Below are 18,698 nucleotides of genomic sequence, written 5' to 3'. Positions count from 1 at the left end.
CACCTCCTCAGACAGGCATTCCTGATCTCTTGATCTAAAGTACCCCCACCCTGTCATTCTCTACTCCCTTATCCTGCTTTATTTTTCTCCCAGCCCCTACCACTCCCTGACACAGAATGTCTCCATTTACAGACAGGCCTCCTCCCTAGTCTGGAAGCTCCACAAGGGCAGGCCTTTGTTTTGTTTGTTGCTGTATTCCCAGGCCTAGAAGGCCTGACATGTCTCATTGCTCAGACAGTATTTGTTCAATAGATGAATGTATTACCTTATCAAGGGCCACCCAAGTCTCTGAAACAAACTCTTACTGCACACAACCTGCCATATTCCTTTCCATCTCCTAGCCTCTGCTCATGCTGTGCCCTCTTCATAAAGCCCCTCCCTCTCTCTCAGTATTCAAGGTCAAGCTCAAGCAGAGCCTCTTCTAGGAAGTCCCTCGGCCAGTTTCCAGGCTAGTCCCTCAATATCCTAAGCCCCTTCGTGTTGGCTTCTAGATCCTACACTCTCTGTGTGTCTCAGCTCCCAGGAAGCCTGGGGGTGCCTCCACCCTACTGCAGGGCAGCAATGTGTAGCCTGAAAGATCATAGATGGGAGGGAGGGAGGGAAGCAGGAGGGGCAAGTCCCTACACGGGGAGAGGGGGCTGGGGACAGGATTAGCAGCAGCCTCTCCGCCTCCCAAACCCAGCTGGTCCCGGAAATGTGGGGCTGGAAAATGTCAGACTCAACTCTAGTCCATCCCCCAACCCTTCCTCGCTGGGGAGGACTCATTCCTGGGCAGCGTTCCCCTCAAGAGCCCAGGGCCCTTAGGAAGGGGTTAGGAGGAGATGTGAGGAATAAACAGGGGAAAGGGGCTGCCCTTCTGCCTGTTCTCCCCCATCTCACCCCCTCCTGCTGGGTGACAAGACATTTAATTATAGATATTTGGTACCACTCAGAATTCCGAGTGTCCTGATCACCTCCTCCCTTCCCCCCAGAACCAGTTTCCATGGAAAAAATCAGACAAAGAGCCAAGGAGGGGAAGGAGAGAACTCCCACCCCCGCGGGTTCCCCGCCAAAAGGGGAGAGAGAAGGGTGACTGGAAGAGCAGTTACCAGACCTTCATCAGCAAGGCAGGGAGCTGGCTGGGTAGGGAGGGGGTCTGAGTGGAGAGGAACAAGGCCAGGGTTCTGGTGCATGGGCCTGGCTCTGCCCGCCCTTGCTGTGTGACCTTAGACCTAGCATTCTCCCCTTCTGGGTCTCAAAGTTCTTCCCATCCCAACGGGCTCTGGTGAATTAAATAACCACTATGAAAGTGTTCAGGCTGTTGGGGATGTGGAGGTGACACTCCCAACTGTCTGCTGACTTGTCTCCACTACTCAGATGGCAGGCCAATCTCCTTGGGTCCCTTCACCTCTAAGACACTGATATGCTAGGATCCAGGGTGAATCCAACAGTCTTCGACTCTAAGTCTGCACTGTAAGATATCCACAGCTTTCAGAGTTGAAGAATGAAACAGACAGTGTCTGGCATATAGTAAGCACGTGATAAATGTTGGCTATTGTTACTACTATTCCAGTATGTTAAAATTTTGTGAGTTCATCTGCCTCTGCTGCTGAGAGACAAGACATTCACTGCTGTGGGCTACAGTTGTGGCATGTGTCAAACGGGTATCAGGGACCTGAGGGCAGAAGGTGGGACTGCAACACTGCACTTTGAGGCTGGGGTGGGGGAAGCCTCCCTCACAGGAAGAGGTGTTGACCAACGAGGCTATGGTGGGCCTCAGTGGAGGTAACAAGAGTGTGGGAGGGGCGGGGCAGGGAGGCCAGACAGCTCTGCCTCCTCACCTCCCAGCACATAGACAGGCATTCCTGGAATAAATGACCCATGAGCGATCCGTTACTCCCTGTTCTCCTGGGTTCATACGCCTATTGCAGACAGCTGCCTTTCTCTCCTCTCCAGCCACACCCCTGGCTCCTCCCATTTCACTTGACACCCCCTGCAGGCTAAGTCCCTCCTTCTGAGCCTCACAGACCAGGCAGTCTAACCTCCCACTGTACAGGTGGGAAAACTGAGGTCCAAAGATGACTCTGTCCAGGTCTGAGTGAGTCAAAAGGCTGAGCCAGGCCTGGTCCCAGGCCTCCCACCTCCCGGCAATGGAGGTAACACCACACAGAACGTGAATATGGACCTGAGGGTGAGGGACTTCCCACAGCCTGGGGGGTGGGGAGGGGGCCCTTAGTCCCCAGGGACTGCCAGAAGCAAAGAATGACAGCTCCTCTCATCTCTTCTTATTCTGGAGTCCATACCATGCCATCTCCACCCACGGCCCAGGGAGCATGACTGGAGCCTCCGGCTTGAAACAAGGGAACATTGTCTCCTCAACAGAGGCCACCAGGAGGGGGTGGACAGCTGCTCCCCATCTTCCCGGAGCCAGAAGGAAGGGGACAGCAGGAGGGGTTCAAGCTAGCAAATGAAAGAACTTCCAGGCTTATGAGGGGGTGGGAAATTGGAAGATGATGGATCTTTTTGGAGCCTACTGCAGTCTACCAGGTTATACTGAGGCCCACGAGGACCCAGCCCTGTGTTCAGAAGCCAAGCCTGTGGCTGAGAAGCAGCTGGGCAGTGCAGCCTCCATTTTTCTTCTTTCCTGCTACCAGAGAGGGAAAGATCACACCACCCACTCACCACACAAGAGAGCCTGCCAGGCAGAGGCCATCACCCCCATTTTACGGAAGGGGAAAGTGAGGCACAGAGCAGGGATATGATGGATCCTAGGCCACACAGGGATTAGAAGAGCAAGGCTCATACCCTGCTTTTCTAATGACAGACTCACCAGTTCCCTTCCCGTAAGGGGACATCAAGCTGGGCCTGGAAAAGTGAGAGGCCTGGAGTGGGCAAAGGCTTGGAGATCAGAGACCTTTGTTCATGGCAGGAAGACGCCCAGGTTATGGCAGATCTGTCCTGCCTCAGAGCTCCAGAAAGGGGTGCGGGGGTGCGGGGGTGCGGGGGGTAGAGGAGAATGTGAAGGGAGGTGGGGTAGGAGAAGTTCTGTAAACTCCCACCTCCTCTCTGGGTCTCAAAGCCTCCTCTTAGGAGCAACCCCCAGCCACCTTCAGTCTCCCTGAGTCCCTTGGTTTACCCCTGTCGTCTCCCCCATTTGAACCTTCAAGGATCCCAGAAAAGATATATGGGAAAGGAGGCTGGGGAGAAGACCCCTGACAAGAACTGGCCCTGCTCTCTTCCTCTCCTCTCCGACCTTCAGAACTGGTACTGGAGTTCAGGGGCACCAGAGCTGCCCTCGCTGGGACTCAGAAGGAAGGACAGGTTCAAAACTCCCCGCTCCTCACTTCCTGCCTGCTCTCTCTGCAGCCTCCATGAGAAACCCCAGAGGCAGGACCAGGGAGAACTGGAGAGAGAAACAAAGAGAAAGGGAGTTCAGAGGGGCCGTGAGAGCGCTGGGAACCGGAGTGACCGAATTAGTCCAGGGTTTATAGTTTCCAGGCTTCTCACACAGTCAGGGAGCGCAGTGGGAGTGCAGGCCATAGTTGAAATCACCGCTGGCCATCCTTGAGCTCAACCCAGAATCCAGAGCCTGGAATCTAGCTCCCAACCCAGATGCCAGGGCATATGCCATCTGGATCCCATCTGAATCCACAGCCTAAACTCCAGGGATAGTTGAAGCCAGAAGGTAGAAGGAGGGGTCTCAGGGAGAGTGAGCCCCCGGGCTGGGGGTCTGGCAGAAAGGGGGTGCATCTCAGAGTCACCAGGAAGGGGGTAGAGTGGGGAAAAGATGCAAGCAGACAGGATGGGGAAACAAGAACCGACGCCCCGGACCCATAGAGGCAGCCCTGAAGATGGGGCCCAGAACCACTCCTGACCTCTCTAAAGGGCCCTGGCTGCTCAGCCTCTGCAATCCCCTCCCTGCCTCTAACTTCCCCTAGAAGCCCCCATCTAGAAGCTTTTTTCATCTGAGGAGGCTCTAGCAGAACTCAGGCCCCAAGAGTCCCCAACTCAAACCCGCAGGCTCCCCCAAATCTGCACAGTACCAGCTGGATAGAAACATAGGCACTACTTTGTCCACCCACCTCTCCTGATTGGGGAGATTAAGTCACAGAGAAAGGCCAATGTCACACAGCAAGAACAGAACTGCAGTGAGAACCCTGAGACCCCTCTGCTCCTCCATAAAGTCAAGTCTTGTACCTTCCCAATTCTCCCAGGCCCAGGAACACATCTATATTCTGACCTGTCATAGGAAAGCCACATGAGGAAGGGCAAACCGATGTCAACTGTGGCCCCTGAGCCAAACATCTTATCAAGGGTCTGGCCAACACAGCAGCAAGCCTCAGAGAAAAGACTGAGCCTGCTCTGGGTGCCATCACACTCATCCCTCCAACAAAGAACCACACCGGGATTTCCAAAACCAGTCCCTGAGAAACATCCAAAGGACAAGATAAGAATCCTTTGTAATTACCACCCAGAGCACCTGGAGCAGATGAGCACCTCTGCCATTAGCACCAGCAGAAAACTGAAGCTTCTACAGGGCCCGAGTAGACAGGAGCCCTGTGTCCTTAACACTGTTAAAACTGCATGGGCACGTCCAGGACCAGAAAAGCACCCTTGGCACCTGGGCACCTGACCAGTGAATACAATGCAAAAGGCTCCAACTGAAGTCGATGCCCACCGCCCTCTGTTGGCCCCATCCTGAAGGCCCCTACAAAGGACTCACCACCTGTGGCTTGCTGCAGCACTTGCTGGCAGGGGCAGGCTCATGTGGAGGCCGAGCTGCCTCAGGGGGCTTGGTCTCAGCAGAAGGCAGTGCAGCCAGAGGCAAGCAGGGCATGTCCACTGGCACTGGGGCAGGGACCTCGCCGGAGTGCAGGTTCAGCATGTACTGTTTGGTGACGTCCTCGAGCGATGGTGCCTGCAATGTGGGATGGGCTCGGGCAGGGAAGCCTATGGGCTCTGGCACAGCCACAGGGGGACCGACAGAAGTTGGTGGCTCAGGCACCACAATAGGCATAAAGGTGGCGGGCACACTGGCATGGCGAACATGTTTGGAGGAGGGCTGGGCCCGAGACAGGCCGCCAATCTGGTCCTGACTGCCCTCGTCTCTCCCAAGCTCCTGGTGACTACTCCGAGCTGGGCGCTTCTTGGAGCCTCGGCGGATTAGCCTCGGGGATAGAATGTCAGCCAGCTTGGGGTCAAGGTGAAAGTTTTGGTGGGCAGTGGCAGGGGGAGGCAGAGCCTCAGGTAGGGCCCTTTCAGACTGTGCCCGGCTCCTGGCGGCACCAGGCTCTTCTGGCTCTGCCCGCTGCTCCACAAGGATGGGCTCGCTGCTGGATGGAGGCAGCACGGGCTCAACTTCTCGGATGGGCTCCCCTCCAGGGCCCTGGAATCCAGGTCCAGCCAGTTCCCCACGGCGGCTGGGGTCACTCAGGGATTTCTTCTTGGGGGCTTTGCCAGCAACCCTGTCATCCACTACACGCCCCAGGGTGCCAGGCCCCTGAACTATGCTCTGAATAACCTCCTGATATCCCTTGCTCTCTTCACTGCCCACAGACCAGTCACTGTGACCACTGGTCAAGCCCTCATCCATGGCTGAGGTGGCAGGGAGCCCTGTCTTGGGGCTCAGTGAGCCCAGGAGGTTGCTGTCCACGGAGAACCCAGTGGGCTCTTCAGAGGTGGCAGCCCGGTGGCGCTGAGGAATTGGGTCACTCAGGGACCTGTAGGCCTCACCTGCCTCCCCATTGCTCAATTCACTCCCACCAGAACCTGAAGGTGGGACTTTGCGACGTCGGCGGAGGGCACCTGGTGTGGAAGGGATCTCAGGGGACACCAGGGCCCACCCACCCAGACTGTCCTCAGTCCCAGGACTACGGTGGTTCGTCTGGGCTGAGGATGAGGAAAGGGGTCGCCACATCCCTGTAGTACCCAGGCCACAAAATACTGCAACAGGAGGCTCAGGGTCTGCTCCAATGCCTTCATCTGTCAGACTGGACTCAGGGCCTGAGAGCTCCTCCTGGGACCGCTGCCCTCGGGTCACGTCCCGTGCCCAGTCAGGGCTTTCAGGGGGGGCATCGCTTCCATCATCTTGCTGGGCACCCATGCGCTGGATCTTCTCAAAAACCTGGCGGGCCTCCTGCACATACTGGTCCTGGACGATGAGGGGCAGCGGATCCTCCTCGGCACTAGGGCCTGCCAGCAGTAGCTCGGAGGAGCTGGGCTTCAGAGCACTGGTGCGGGGCAGGCGGCGGGCCATGGGCTTCTCAGAGCAGGTGAATGACTTTGCTCTCCGCAGAGTGGCTGTCAAGTCCTTGAGTGTGGGGCGCGTGCCAGGTGATGCTGGGGCTGGGATGGACACGGGTTCAAGTTGCCCCATGGAGCCACCTGCGGATGGTGAGTCTCTGCCATCTAGGGGGCTGCTTACACGGTCCCCGGGGCTCCCACCAGGTTTTCGGACCCTCAGTTCTGAAAGGTCTGAGCGCAGGAAACTGAGAAGCGTCAGGGTTTCTGAGGCGATATCTGGATTTGACAGGGACTTCCGCTGCCGACTCTTTTCCGGCTCAAATCCTCCATCCCTCAATGCCCTAGAGGTGCCCCCAGGTCCTTTGGCACGGGTTCGAGCCTGGGACCGCAGGAGCCCTTCCCCAGCTCCAAAGCTAGGGGAACGGTACACGCCCCAGCCCCCAGAACCCCTACTAGACCATAGGTCGTCGTCCTTGAGAGTCTCCGTGCTGGAATAACGGCTGCTACCGCAGGAGCCTGCGGGGCTGGCCAGGTACGAGGGAAAGCTCACCTTGGCCACACGGAGAGCTCCTCCCACAGAGTCAGACATAGGCCGAAGTCCCTCCTGGGGACCTGGGACGCAGGGCGGAGAGCCACTACCCCACTCCCGGAGTCCTTCTTCTCCAGGGGCTCTTGGAGATGCTGGGGGCTCAGGGCTCCTGGCTCCCCCTGCTGAGTCCATGCTGCTTAGATTTAACCCATCACTGTCAGGCCTGCAGTCCTGATCCAATAGGGAGCTTCCAGGCCTGAGCCTGGGCCTCCCTCCCCAGCGGTGGCCGCCCTCACCGTCTCGGTCGTCGTCACTGCCCGAGGAGTGGCCGCCGTGGTAGGCCGGACTCTGGGCTCCAGGCGGCTGCGGCGGGCCCTCCTCTTCCTCCTCGCTGGAGCTGGCAGCGCGGCTGCGGCTGACACGATAGGAGGAGGCGATGGAGGAGGAGGAGGAGCAGGAGGCCCGGGCCCCGGCCTGCGGTTGGGAGAAGATATGCCAAGAATGTAAACCATCCGCTGGACGCAGCGCCCGCTCCTGTTGCTGCTGCTGCTGCTGCTGCTGCTGCCGGCGCAGCCTCCCTTCGATCCCCGGCCCGGTCAGGGGCCGCGCCGAACGCAGACCCACCAGGGGGAAGCATGTCCGAGGGGGTGGCGTCGGTGGCTGCCGCGACTCCCGAGCCGGAGGCTCCCACGCGGCACCGTCGGGGCTGGGCGTTCCCGGAGATTCAGAGTCGGCGCTGGGCCTCCTGGAGCCAGGACCACCGAAGAGCTTGCGCATCTCGGTGACGCTGGGCCAGGCCCCTCGCGCTGGGCCCTCGGCCGCTTCTTCCGCGGCCGCAGGGAAGACGCCCCCGTCCCGGGCCCCAGCGGAGCCGTAGTCCAGACGCGGCGCGTCGAAGCGCCGGGAGAGTTGGCGCACCGACGGCGAAAGGCTGCGGAGCGGGCGCGGCTGCGCGGGGGCGGCTGGGGGCCCAGACGCCAGCTTGGACACGCGCCGAGAGGGCTGGCCCGGGGCAGCCGTGGTCGGCCGGCACGAGGCCCGGCGCCGCAAGCCGGGGGTGTCCGTGTCCTCCTCCCTCGGCCCGGGGCCGCCGCTCCAGCGCTCCAGCAGCTTGAACGAGACGCTGCGGTAAAGCGGCGGCCGGGGTGCCCCGTCCGCCATGGTGGCAGAACTCACTCCGGGGGGGCTGGCCTCCGAGAGCCGTGGCCAACCCCCCCTGCGCCCCCTCTCCTTAGGAGCGCAGCGGCCCGCTCCGAAAGCAGCGCGTGGGGGTGTGGGAGGAGGGCGCAGAGACCGGAGCAGAGGTTTATCAGCCGCAGCTCAAGTTTCTGTGGCCACCGGCCGCAACGTCTCCATCCCTGGTGGCCCCTCTCGCCTCACCGCCGACCCCCAGGCCCAGCCCCCGCCGCGGCTGGAGCTACCAGGGGCACTGCGGCTCCACCTGGGCGGGATCCCAGCGCTTAGTTCCTCGACCCTGCGCCCGCCTGCCCAACGGCCTGTCTGCCTCCCCTCGCTCTCCCGCTCCGGCTCCCACTCCCTCCCACTTGGCTGCTCGCTCCTGGCACCCTTTTGTTGCAAATAAACTTTGTGGCAGAGGAAAGGGGGCGGGGGGCGGGGCCTCGCGCCCAAAAGAGGGGGTGGGCTCCGGGCGTGAACGAGCCTGGGAACTGGGTGGTGGGAGGGAATCTGGGAGGAGCCGAAGAAGAAAAAGCCTGTTGGAGGACTTGCATACTGAGGCGACCCTCTGGCCCTCCAGAGACATCCCTCGGGAGCCCAGCGGGCCGAGCTGCCCCTAGGGACTCGCTGAGACACACGCAACCGCTGAGCGTGCTCAGCTCCGCAGACTCGCAGCCAGGGCGTCGCGCCCACCGCGGGCCAGCAGCTTCCGCGCGGAAACACGTCCTGCCTAGGGGCTCCAACATGGCAACCTCGGACTCACAAACACTCGTACACACTGACATTCAGGTGCACGCAGACGCACACTCCCCAGGCCGGGAAAGGGCTAGGACTCGGCGCCAGGGGGAGCCCGGAGAAACGCGGGCTGACTACAGGACCCGTCGCTCCCTGCCTCGCCCCGCTCCCCCCCCCGCCCGCCCCCCGCCCGCCCCCCCCCCCCCCCCCCCCCCCCCCCCCCCCCCCCCCCGCCCCCTCCCCGCCCCCCCCCCCCCCTGCCCCCCCCCCTCCCCGCCCCTCCCCGCCCCCTCCCCCCCCCTCCCCCCCCCCCCCCCCCCCCCCCCCCCCGCCCCGCCCGCCCTGAGGCGAATTCGGCTGTAGCCACTCCCTTGTCCCCCCATCTGGCTCCCAAACTCCCCGCCCATTCCACCTCCCAGCCGCCTGTCCGGCTCCGACAGGCCCCTAACCAGCCCAGCGCTGATCCAGAAGCTCCACCCTTCACGACCGCCCCTACTTTTCCAGCTCTCACGCCTCCCACCTGCCCCAGCCGTCTGGCGGCTCTTCTCCTGGACTCTCCTGGATCCCCGAGCCCCTTTTCTTCTCGCTCCGGAGTACGCGGCTCTTGCGCCCTCTCGCGGCCTGATTTTCTCAACGCATGGAGTCCTGGACGGATAAAGCAGCACCCATCCCCAAAAAACCGAGAGCTGGGAACACTTCCTTTCAGTCGTTACCTAATCCCCTTAGTTTTTTTCAGACCTTCGCAAAGCGCACTGCCCCTTCTTAGGCCTTACACACAAAAGGAGCTTCGACGGGAACGCTCTCGACTTCCCACTGCCAAACCTATACTCTTATCCGCAGCTGCTCCACCTTCCTGGTAGGGAAAGTGTAGATTGTTTCTCTGGCGTCACCCTGATCCCTCTCTTGAGCTCCCCTCCGGCCCCTGCTTCCGTCTGAGTCTCACATTGTTCTGGGTATTGGGACATCATCCCCTTCCCCATTCCCACCTGCCTCTAGATCCCATTCATCCTCCCGGCCCAACTAACGAATGAGCGAACGAATGAAAATGTATCCAGTACCTATGATGTATGGGCAATATTATTTAACTTATTTTTTTAAATCCACAAACCACGCTTGGGGACAAATATTATTACCCCTTCTCTGTGGGCCGTGAAGGAGAAGTAACTTTGACCACTATGCAAGTCAGGAAATAGCAGCTCCTGCTAAAATTCAGATTTTAGGGTCTTCAAACACCATGCTCCTCCAGCCAGCTCTGAGATGCACCCCCAAATCCTGATGAAGGAGGTTCTCGCTCCTTTGAGCCCCCAGTCTCCTCCTTCTCCTCCTTGGGCCTGACCTCGCTTTCCCCAGGAACAGAGGATAACCTGGTCTGACCCATGCCCCTCCAGTGCTGCCCAGCCTTCTTCAGGCCTAATCAGACTGCCCTGTCCCCTCCAACCCCCACTAGCAAGGCCCCAGGGACACATAGTTAGGTCAGCAGTCGGCATTACCCAGCCAACCCCACTGCCACTGGGTCCAGCCAAGGAGACTGTAGCTGGGCCAGACGAGGCTGGGAGATGGGGCTCAGAGAAGAGAGTCAGGCAGGAAGATAGGAAAGGATGGTAGACACCCAGGGATTGCCTGACTACCGAATGAGAGAGGGAGGACTCAGCTGGGACCCCAGAACCTACTTGCTACTCATATATCCCACAGGATGAAGAGGTCACTCTCCACTCTCTGGGCAGCCTCTTGAGTTGTGGAATATCTCTGTAGCAAGAAAGCACTTCCTCTCTGAGACCAGCATCCAGGGAGTCCCTCACCTCAACCTCATCTCAGCTCTGCCTCGAGGGGGCCAAGGAGTAAATCTCTCCCTTTTCTCTAGGAAATTGATAAAAGAGAGCCCTGCCGGCCTGTGCCTCTCTGTTCTGACTTACTCTGTGACCTTGGGTAAATCCCTGCACTTGCCTGTGTCTGAAAAGTGAGGAGTGGGTCAGGTTCCCCAAAAGTGCCCTCTCTGGCTCTGGCATTTGACGTCAGACTCTCACCATCTTTAGTATTTTCTTTCTACTCTTTGGGGCAAGTTTTGGTGTGTGCTGTGGGGTGAGTTGGGGAGGGGTGGGAGACAGGAGTCATCCCAGGAGTCACTCTCTCCCCCCATAATGATGACTCCTACCATCTGAAATTTGTGACTTTTCCACCTCCCTGTCACTCCTGGGACAGAAACCCTTATTCCATATCACAGATGGGCAAGTGGATAGAGAGGAGTGGAGGTTTAGGTCACGGGCTCCCAGAGTCTTGTGGCTTGGCCTTGAGGTGAGCTGGCTTGGGCCTTTGGCTCAGGAATCCCCTTGGTGGGGAGGCAGGGTGTTTAAGGATCTAGACTAGGTCTCTGTCCAAAGAAAGCTCACCCAATCTGAGAGTGGCTTGATTGCTTCCAGGGCTTCATGAATCCTCCCACCGCCAGCTCCTCCAGGATAAGACAAAGTTATCTTCCATGAACAGAAGGGATCTGGAATTTTTATGGTGCTGGGTAATTATGTACAGCAATTTTTAGCCCCAAGATGATTCATCTGATAGGGGGCTGGGAGCACTGGGCACCAGAGTGGAGAGAGAAACCCTATGCTGGCTCACCTTCTGCAGGTCACCCCCTTTCCTCTGGGCCCCAGGCTCCTCACCTATGAAAGGGTAATGAAAACAACAGCCCATTTACCCAGTGAGTGATGGTGATCTAGCGAGGTGAGGACCATGGAATCCCTTGGAGAAATCAAGATGGGAAGGTTTTGAAGGTCACAGGTCATGGCCAATGATGGGCTTTGGTGGGCTTCGGGTACAGATAGTCCCCAGATCATGATGTTTCAACTTAATGACTTTTGGCTTTATAATGATGCAAAAGCTATGTATATCCATACTTTGAGCACACATACAATCATTCTGTTTTTCACTTTCAGTAAAATATTCAATAAATTACATGAGGTATTCAGCATTTTATTGTAAAATAGGCTTTGTGTTAGATGATTTTTGCCCAACTCTAGGCTATGGAAGTGTTCTGGGCCTGTTTCAGGTGGGTTAGGCTAAGCTCTGATGTTTGGTAGGCTAGGTGTATTACATGCCTTTTTGACTTATGATATTTTCAGTGGGTTTATTGGGATGTAACCCTATCGTAAATCAAGGAGCAACTGTACTTAAGAGGGAGAGAAAGGATGAGTGCGGGGACAAGATGCAATAAGCTCCATGAGGGAGCTGTCTTATGGGGAAATCTGACTCTTCTGACTCCATTGCAAAGTCAAATAGAAACTATCTGAGATTGCCCCCTTTCCTATATAATTAGACCATAAGCACACAGGATTAAATTCTTTATAATATTTAGATCACACTACATTCTCATCAGTTATTCAACTGGCTTTTGCCAAAAAACAAAACAATACAACTAGGACCTTTAAAATAATTCACATCTCATTATATAGTTCTTCTGCCCCCATTTTCCTGCTGCCCCACCACGTAGAAAATCATCATTTCAAATCCTGTGTTCACCATTCTCTTGCTTTCCTTTTTATGTGGTTTTATTGTATCTACATATTCCTTCAAACTATATAGTTTCATTTTAGTTGTTCTTAACTATATAAAAAGGGCATCCTGCTGGACGTGGTGGCTCACGCCTGTAATCCCAGCACTTTGGGAGGCTGAGGTGGGTGGATTGCTTGAGGCCAGGAGTTCAAGACCAGCCTGGCCAACATGGTAAAACCCAGTCTCTATTAAAAATACAAAAATTAGCAGGGTATGGTGGTGCATGCCTGTAATCACAGCTTCTTGGGAGGCTGAGGCAGGAGAATCGCTTGAACCCAGGAGGCGGAGTTTGCAGTAAGCCAAGACCACACCACTGCACTGCAGCCTGAGCAACAGAGCAAGACTCTGTCTCAAAAAAAAAAAAAAAAAAAAAAAAAAAAAAGGCATCTTGCTTTACATAATTTGTTGGGACTTCTTTTTTCTTAATATTATACTGCTAAGATTTACCCGTACTGTTGCATGCCTCTATAGTCCATTCTGGCCATGTGGACTATTTCAATGTGTGAATATATCACAGTGTATTGATCCAGTGTCTTGCTGATGCACATTTTGGTGTTTCCAGGTGTTTGCTGAGCATTGTGCATGACTCCAGGTACACATGGACAGAAATGCTTGAGCACAGGGCAGGCAATTGATCAACATTAGGAGGCATTGTCAAGCTGGGATCTAATTTCTCTTCTATGTTTTTTAATCATCTGTGTTTCTTGTTTTTTTTTTTTTTGAGACAGAGTTTCTCTCTTGTTGCCCAAGCTGGAGTGCGATCTTGGCTCATCGCAATCTCTGCCTCCCAGGTTCAAGCAATTCTTCTGCCTCAGCCTCCCAAGTAACTGAGATTACAGGCACATGCCACCACGCCCAGCTAATTTTTATATTTTAGTAAAGGCAAGGTTTCACCATGTTGGTCAGGCTGGTCTCAAACTCCTGACCTTGTGGTCCGCCTGCCTCAGCCTCCCAAAGTGCTAGGATTACAGGCGTGAGCCACCGTGCCTGCCCTTGTGTTTCCTTTTATATGAAGTGCCTATTTGTGCCTCTTGCTCATTTTTCTATTGGGTTATAGTATGTTTAGTACTTTATGAAATTTCTGCTCTAAGTTTTCTATCCCTCGGTACCCCTGGTGGCTTAGGAAGGTCTAGTATTTTACAGGTAAGGAAACAGAGGCTCAGAGGAGTGAAGGTGCTTGTTCAAAGTCACAGACTCTGTCGCAGCCCTTCTGCACTGAGCTAATGCCTTCTGAGGTCTTCGGAGGTTCTGGGCCTCACTTAGAAACCTTTTCTGCCCCTCAGCTAGGTCAGGGCCCCTCTGGTATTTAGCATTTCTTGGCCATGGACCATTCCAGGAGCTCATCATCTCCCTAGTGATACCCTCCTCGCATGGGTCCTCTTTATGATCTGCACTCTCCTCCCCAGCTGTAATGATCCAGGTATGTATGTGTTTCATTATTACCTGTCTCCTCCATCAGACTAGGAGCTCTATGAGGGCCCAGCGTGATACTTGGCATATAGGAGGTGCCCAGTAAGGACTGTTTGCTGGATGAACTGTTTCCTTGTCTGCATCCCAAACCCCTTGGATTCTTTCCCAAGATTAGAGCCGGGACCTGAGCTTATCTCAGAAACACAGGGTCAATATTCATTGAACAAATGAATGAGGGAGGAAGAGGCCAGCTGTGTCCATTGCTAGGACAGATCAGATGCTCCTGGGCTTTTCCCGTTTGGAATGGAAATTTCCCCAAGACAGTCACTGATTCCTGACTTTCTAGCTTCCTTGGTCCTACCTCCCCACCCCTACCCCACCCCGGTTGTCTGCCCCCAACTGCCACCAGCCAACTCTCAGCAACAACTTTGTCCTGGAAGCTCCATCCCTGGGCCTGGCCTTTCTTGGAATCTTCCTCCCTCTTCTCTTCTCTGCTTACTACCCCCACTTCCTTCCCTCAAGCCTCTCACTCACCCAACTCCACTCTCCCCTCATACCACCATCATTCAGAGACTCCTGGGCTCCTGCCCTCCACATCTCTGGCTCCTTCTCCTCAGCTCCCTAATCTTGGAGTTCCCAGAACTCCTCCCCTCTTCCCACTCTTTCTTTCACGAAACCCACCCACCCACTCGAGCTCAAGCCACTTTGGGGTTGACCATTCCCCAGGCTCTGCATCTTTTCTAAGTAGCCTTCCCAGTGTCCCTAGACTTTGTTGATTCCTAGCTCCCACTCCAGCCTAGACCCTGGCCCCACCCTCTGTCCAGGTCACTGCCTGGCCTGCACCTAAGGTTCACCATCCCAGGGTGGAACCCAAATAAATAATGTTATGGGAATAATAATGAAGATGAGACACAAAGAGGTGAAATAACTTGCCCAGGCCGGATGCGGTGGCTCACGCCTGTAATCCCAGCACTTTGGGAGGCCAAGGCAGGCAGATCACCTGAGGTCAGGAGTTCGAGACCATCCTGATCAACATGGTGAAACCCCATCTCTACTAAAATATAAAAATTAGCTGGGCATGGTGGCACGTGGCTGTAATCCCAGCTACTCGGGAGGCTGAGGCAGGAGAATTGCTTGAACTCAGGAAGTGGAGTTTTGCAGTGACCTGAGATTGCACTATTGCACTCCAGCCTGGACAACAAGAGCACAACTCCGTCTCAAAAAAGTAAAAATAAAAAATAGGCCGGGCGTGGTGGCTCATGCCTGTAATCTCAGCACTTTGGGAGGCCGAGGCTGGCAAACCACGAGGTCAGAAGATAGAGACCATCCTGGCCAACACGGTGAAACCCCATCTCTACTAAAATACAAAAAATTAGTCAGGCGTGGTGGCACGCGCCTGTAGTCCCAGCTACTCGGGAGACTGAAGCAGGGGAATCGCTTGAACCCAGGAGGCGGAGGTTTCAATGAGCCAAGATCGCACAACTGCACTCCAGCCTGGTGACAGAGCAAGACTCTGTCTCAAAAAAAAAAAAAAAAAAAAAAAAAAAAAAACTAAAAAATAAATAAATAAATAAATGACTTGCCCAGCATAACAGAGCTAGTAAATGGTAGAGCCAGGACATATACCCGGATGGTCTGGCTCTGGAGTCTGCACCTTCCATACTATTCGGCCTCACAAAGGGAAGCTTGGAATTTACCTGTGGGTCACAATTTCGACTCCTGGAAGAGTAAGCAAAGGGTCACAGCTCTCAGAGGTCAGCTGGGACAGTCATCTGGGACTCTCTACAGGGGCTCAGGTGGGCTATGAGCAGAGGCCCTGTCCCCTGCCCTTGCTTTCACTCTCCCCTAGCCCCCATCCCAGGCAGTTGAGAAGACTGGTCTCAGACTCGAAGCTAGATGCAAGGTGGGTCGTATATGTCCTGCTTGGCACGGTGGGGCACCGTATAGGGAATAAAAACCAGCCTCTGTCTTCTAACATACATCGGTCTCACTGTGGTCACAAGTCAAAGTTCCTTCTGTCCAAATGGTCTGCCTCTCCAGCAAGGACACTTTGAATGGCCTCCCATGGTGGGTTGGAGCTGGTTTTCCCACTTCTTCAGCCAGCTGCAACACCAATTGCCATGGTGTTTAACTCCTCCAATGCCCCTCTCTGAATGACCCCATTGCCCAGCAGCCTTGGGGACTAGGCAGGGCTAAAATAAAAATATTGCATAAGTTATACAGTCCTTGTATAATAACAGTCCCTGCTCTGCCTTCTAAAAGGAAGACTGTTAGCCAGGGGTAGTTCTTGGCTTACAGGTTCTGCGTGGTGCACCAGCAGCCAAGGGCAGGCTAGATTGTCCTACATAAGAAAAACGGATCTGGGAGGAGGGCACAAGGACTGGAGGAGCTCTGCCTTCTAAAAGGAAGACTGTTAGCCAGGGGTAGTTCTTGGCTTACAGGTTCTGCGTGGTGCACCAGCAGCCAAGGGCAGGCTAGATTGTCCTACATAAGAAAAACGGATCTGGGAGGAGGGCACAAGGACTGGAGGAGAAGTGATGGGGAGGAGAAATGAGAAAGAATGGCAGAGAATGAGGAGCTGCAAAGGAGTAGCTGAGGGGTGGTTTTCAGAGGGGAAGAGGATTTGGTGGAGGGTGTGGGGTCTTTTTTTTTTTGAGATGGAGTCTCACTCTGTCCCCAGGCTGGAGTACAGTAGTGCAATCTTGGCTCACTGCAGTCTCCGCCTCCTGGGTTCTAGCAATTCTCCTGCCTCAGCCTCCCAAGTAGCTGGGACTACAGGCAACCGCCACCACGCCCAGCTAATTTTTGTATTTTTAGTAGAGATGGGGTTTCACCATGTTGGACAGGATGGTCTCGATCTCCTGACTTCATGATTCACCTGCCTTGGTCTCCCAAAGTGTTACGATTACAGATATGAGCCACCGCGCCTGGCTGGGTGTGGGGTCTTGTGTGCTACCATTCCCCTTTGCTGCTTCCTCCAGGGACCTTCCGTAAAGATGCCTTTCCAAGGCTTTTTAAGGCTTGGATCTGTGTTTGACATGCCTCCTTATGAGATGGCCTCAAGGCAGCTCTCCGGGTACCCACAGGTCAGAACGATGGGCCTGAGAGGGCAGGAGTGGAACATGGCAGGAACAGTCTGTCATGAGACCGATCAGTAGGCTTCCAGTGGTGGGACCTCCATGTAGAAGCCTCCTGGTGGCCCTGAGGCTCTCAAGCTGCTGACTCCTCCATTTAGAGTGAAGCAATGTTGAACAACTGTTTCCCCTCACTTAGGGGCCTGGTGGAGGTACCCCAGGTACAGAGGATACCCTAAGGTTGAAAGAGCCACACTTGGTGGATGAAGGAGAGGTGGATCTGGGGCTCATCCTAGCCTTGAATGCTCTGGCTCTACCCAGCTGTTTTCCTGGCCACCCCCTTCCACACACCCAGGTCCCACCCCACCCCACCTATCCCCCATTTAATTGAAACTCACTGTTGCTTTACAGGCAATTTTTTCTTTTCTTTTCTTTTCTTTTCTTTTCTTTTCTTTTCTTTTCTTTTCTTTTCTTTTCTTTTCTTTTCTTCTTTTCTTTTCTTTTCTTTTCTGAGACAGAGTCTTGCTTTGTTATCCTGACTGGAGTGCAGTGGTGCAATCTCAGTTCACCACAACCTCCACCTCCCAGGTTCAAGTGATTCCTGTGCCTCAGCCTCTGGTGTAGCTGGGACTATAGGCGCCTGCCACTACGCCCAGCTAATTTTTGTATTTTTAAGTAAAGATGAGGTTTTGCCATGTTGGCCAGGCTGGTCTCAAACTCCTGACCTCAAGTGATCTGCCTGCCTTGGCCTCCCAAACTGCTGGGATTACAGGTATGAGCTACCACGCCTGGCCCCTCAGCTCATTTCTAACTCTGGGTTTTGTACACATCACCCCATGCCTTCTACTGGGAGTAGCTCCAGAGCTGCTTCACTCTCTGCTTCTTGAATTCCTCCTGGCTCAAGCTGATCCCTTCTTTTCTTTTTTTTTTTTCTTGTTTTTTTTTTTTTGTTGTTGTTGTTTTTTGAGACAGGGTCTCACTCCATTGCCCAGGCTGGAATGCAGTGATGCGATCTCGGTTCATGGCAACCTCTGCCTCCCAGGTTCAAGCGATTCTCTTGCCTCAGCCTCCCAAGTAGCTGGGATTACAGGCACCAGCCACCACGCCCAGCTAATTTTTGTATTTTCGGTAGAGACAGGGTTTCACTGTGTTGGCCAGGCTGTTCTCAAACTCCTGACCTCAAGTGATCCACCTGCCTTAGCCTCCCAAAGTACTGGGATTACAGACATGAGCCACCACTCCCGATTTATTTTAATTTTTTTAGAGACAGGGTCTCCATCTGTCGCTCAGGCTGGAATGCACTGGTGTGATCCTCACTGTAACTTTGAACTCAGCACCTCAGCCTCCTGAGTAGTTAGTACTACAGTCAGACACCACCACACCAGGCTATTTAAAATTTTTTTTGGTAGAAACAGGGTCTTACTGTGTTGCCCAGGCTGGTCTCAAACTCCAGGGCTCAAGCATTCCTCCTTCCTCGGCCTCCCAAATTGCTTAGATTACAGGCATGAGCCACTGCACTTGGCCCCCTGCCTCTTCTAAGAAACTTCCCCTGATTACTCCCTCCATTGGCCTCCCACTGCCTGGAGCATCTGGCCAACTCTTGCCCTTGTCTGGAGGCTGGCTGAGGCACAGCTCCCATTTTCTCGGCTTTCACACATGCAAGGCCATGTGTCCTCTGCTCCAGCCCCCTGCCTGTCTGCCCAGGGCAGATCCCAGCACAAGGCTGGCCCAGCTGGATATGTATGGAGCATTCCTGGGTTGCACTAAAGTGTTCCCCACTTCTGCTTGCCAAGTTTCCACTCAGCCCTCGACATCTGGCTCAGATGCTCCCTCCTCAGATAGCTCTTTCCTGACTCTTCGGACTGGGTCATGGACACCCTCTGTGTGCCCCCTCCCTGCAGCCATGCTTCCCTCTGTCACAAGCCTAATGTTGCTGTGCCAGTCTGTACCTCCAGCAGTTGGGAACCTGTATGGACCAGGGCTAGGACGGGTTCTTCTAGGGCCCCAGA

The 18,698-nt window shown here is 55.0% G+C and overlaps 2 protein-coding genes and 1 pseudogene across 2 annotated transcripts in view; 1 reads left to right on the top strand and 2 right to left on the bottom strand.

The window, feature by feature from the left end:
• The window catches only part of ARHGEF17 (Rho guanine nucleotide exchange factor 17), a 61,259-nt gene extending 52,996 nt beyond the window's left edge, over positions 1–8,263 (bottom strand). The window contains exon 1 of the mRNA XM_050756046.1: positions 4,703–8,263. Coding sequence (XP_050612003.1) covers positions 4,703–7,912 — 3,210 coding nt within the window. The 5' untranslated portion in view covers positions 7,913–8,263. The remainder of the gene's footprint in view (positions 1–4,702) is intronic.
• The window catches only part of PLEKHB1 (pleckstrin homology domain containing B1), a 367,567-nt gene extending 358,608 nt beyond the window's left edge, over positions 1–8,959 (bottom strand). The window contains exon 1 of the mRNA XM_050756407.1: positions 8,956–8,959. The gene's annotated coding sequence lies outside the window, so the exon portion shown is untranslated. The remainder of the gene's footprint in view (positions 1–8,955) is intronic.
• Positions 7,911–8,709, top strand: LOC126936493 (uncharacterized; annotated as a pseudogene).
• Positions 8,960–18,698: the final 9,739 nt, after the last annotated feature.

The sequence above is a fragment of the Macaca thibetana genome, chromosome 14 (genome assembly GCF_024542745.1).
Source record: "Macaca thibetana thibetana isolate TM-01 chromosome 14, ASM2454274v1, whole genome shotgun sequence".
NCBI lineage: Eukaryota > Metazoa > Chordata > Mammalia > Primates > Cercopithecidae > Macaca > Macaca thibetana.
This window is presented reverse-complemented; position numbering and strand designations above follow the sequence as displayed.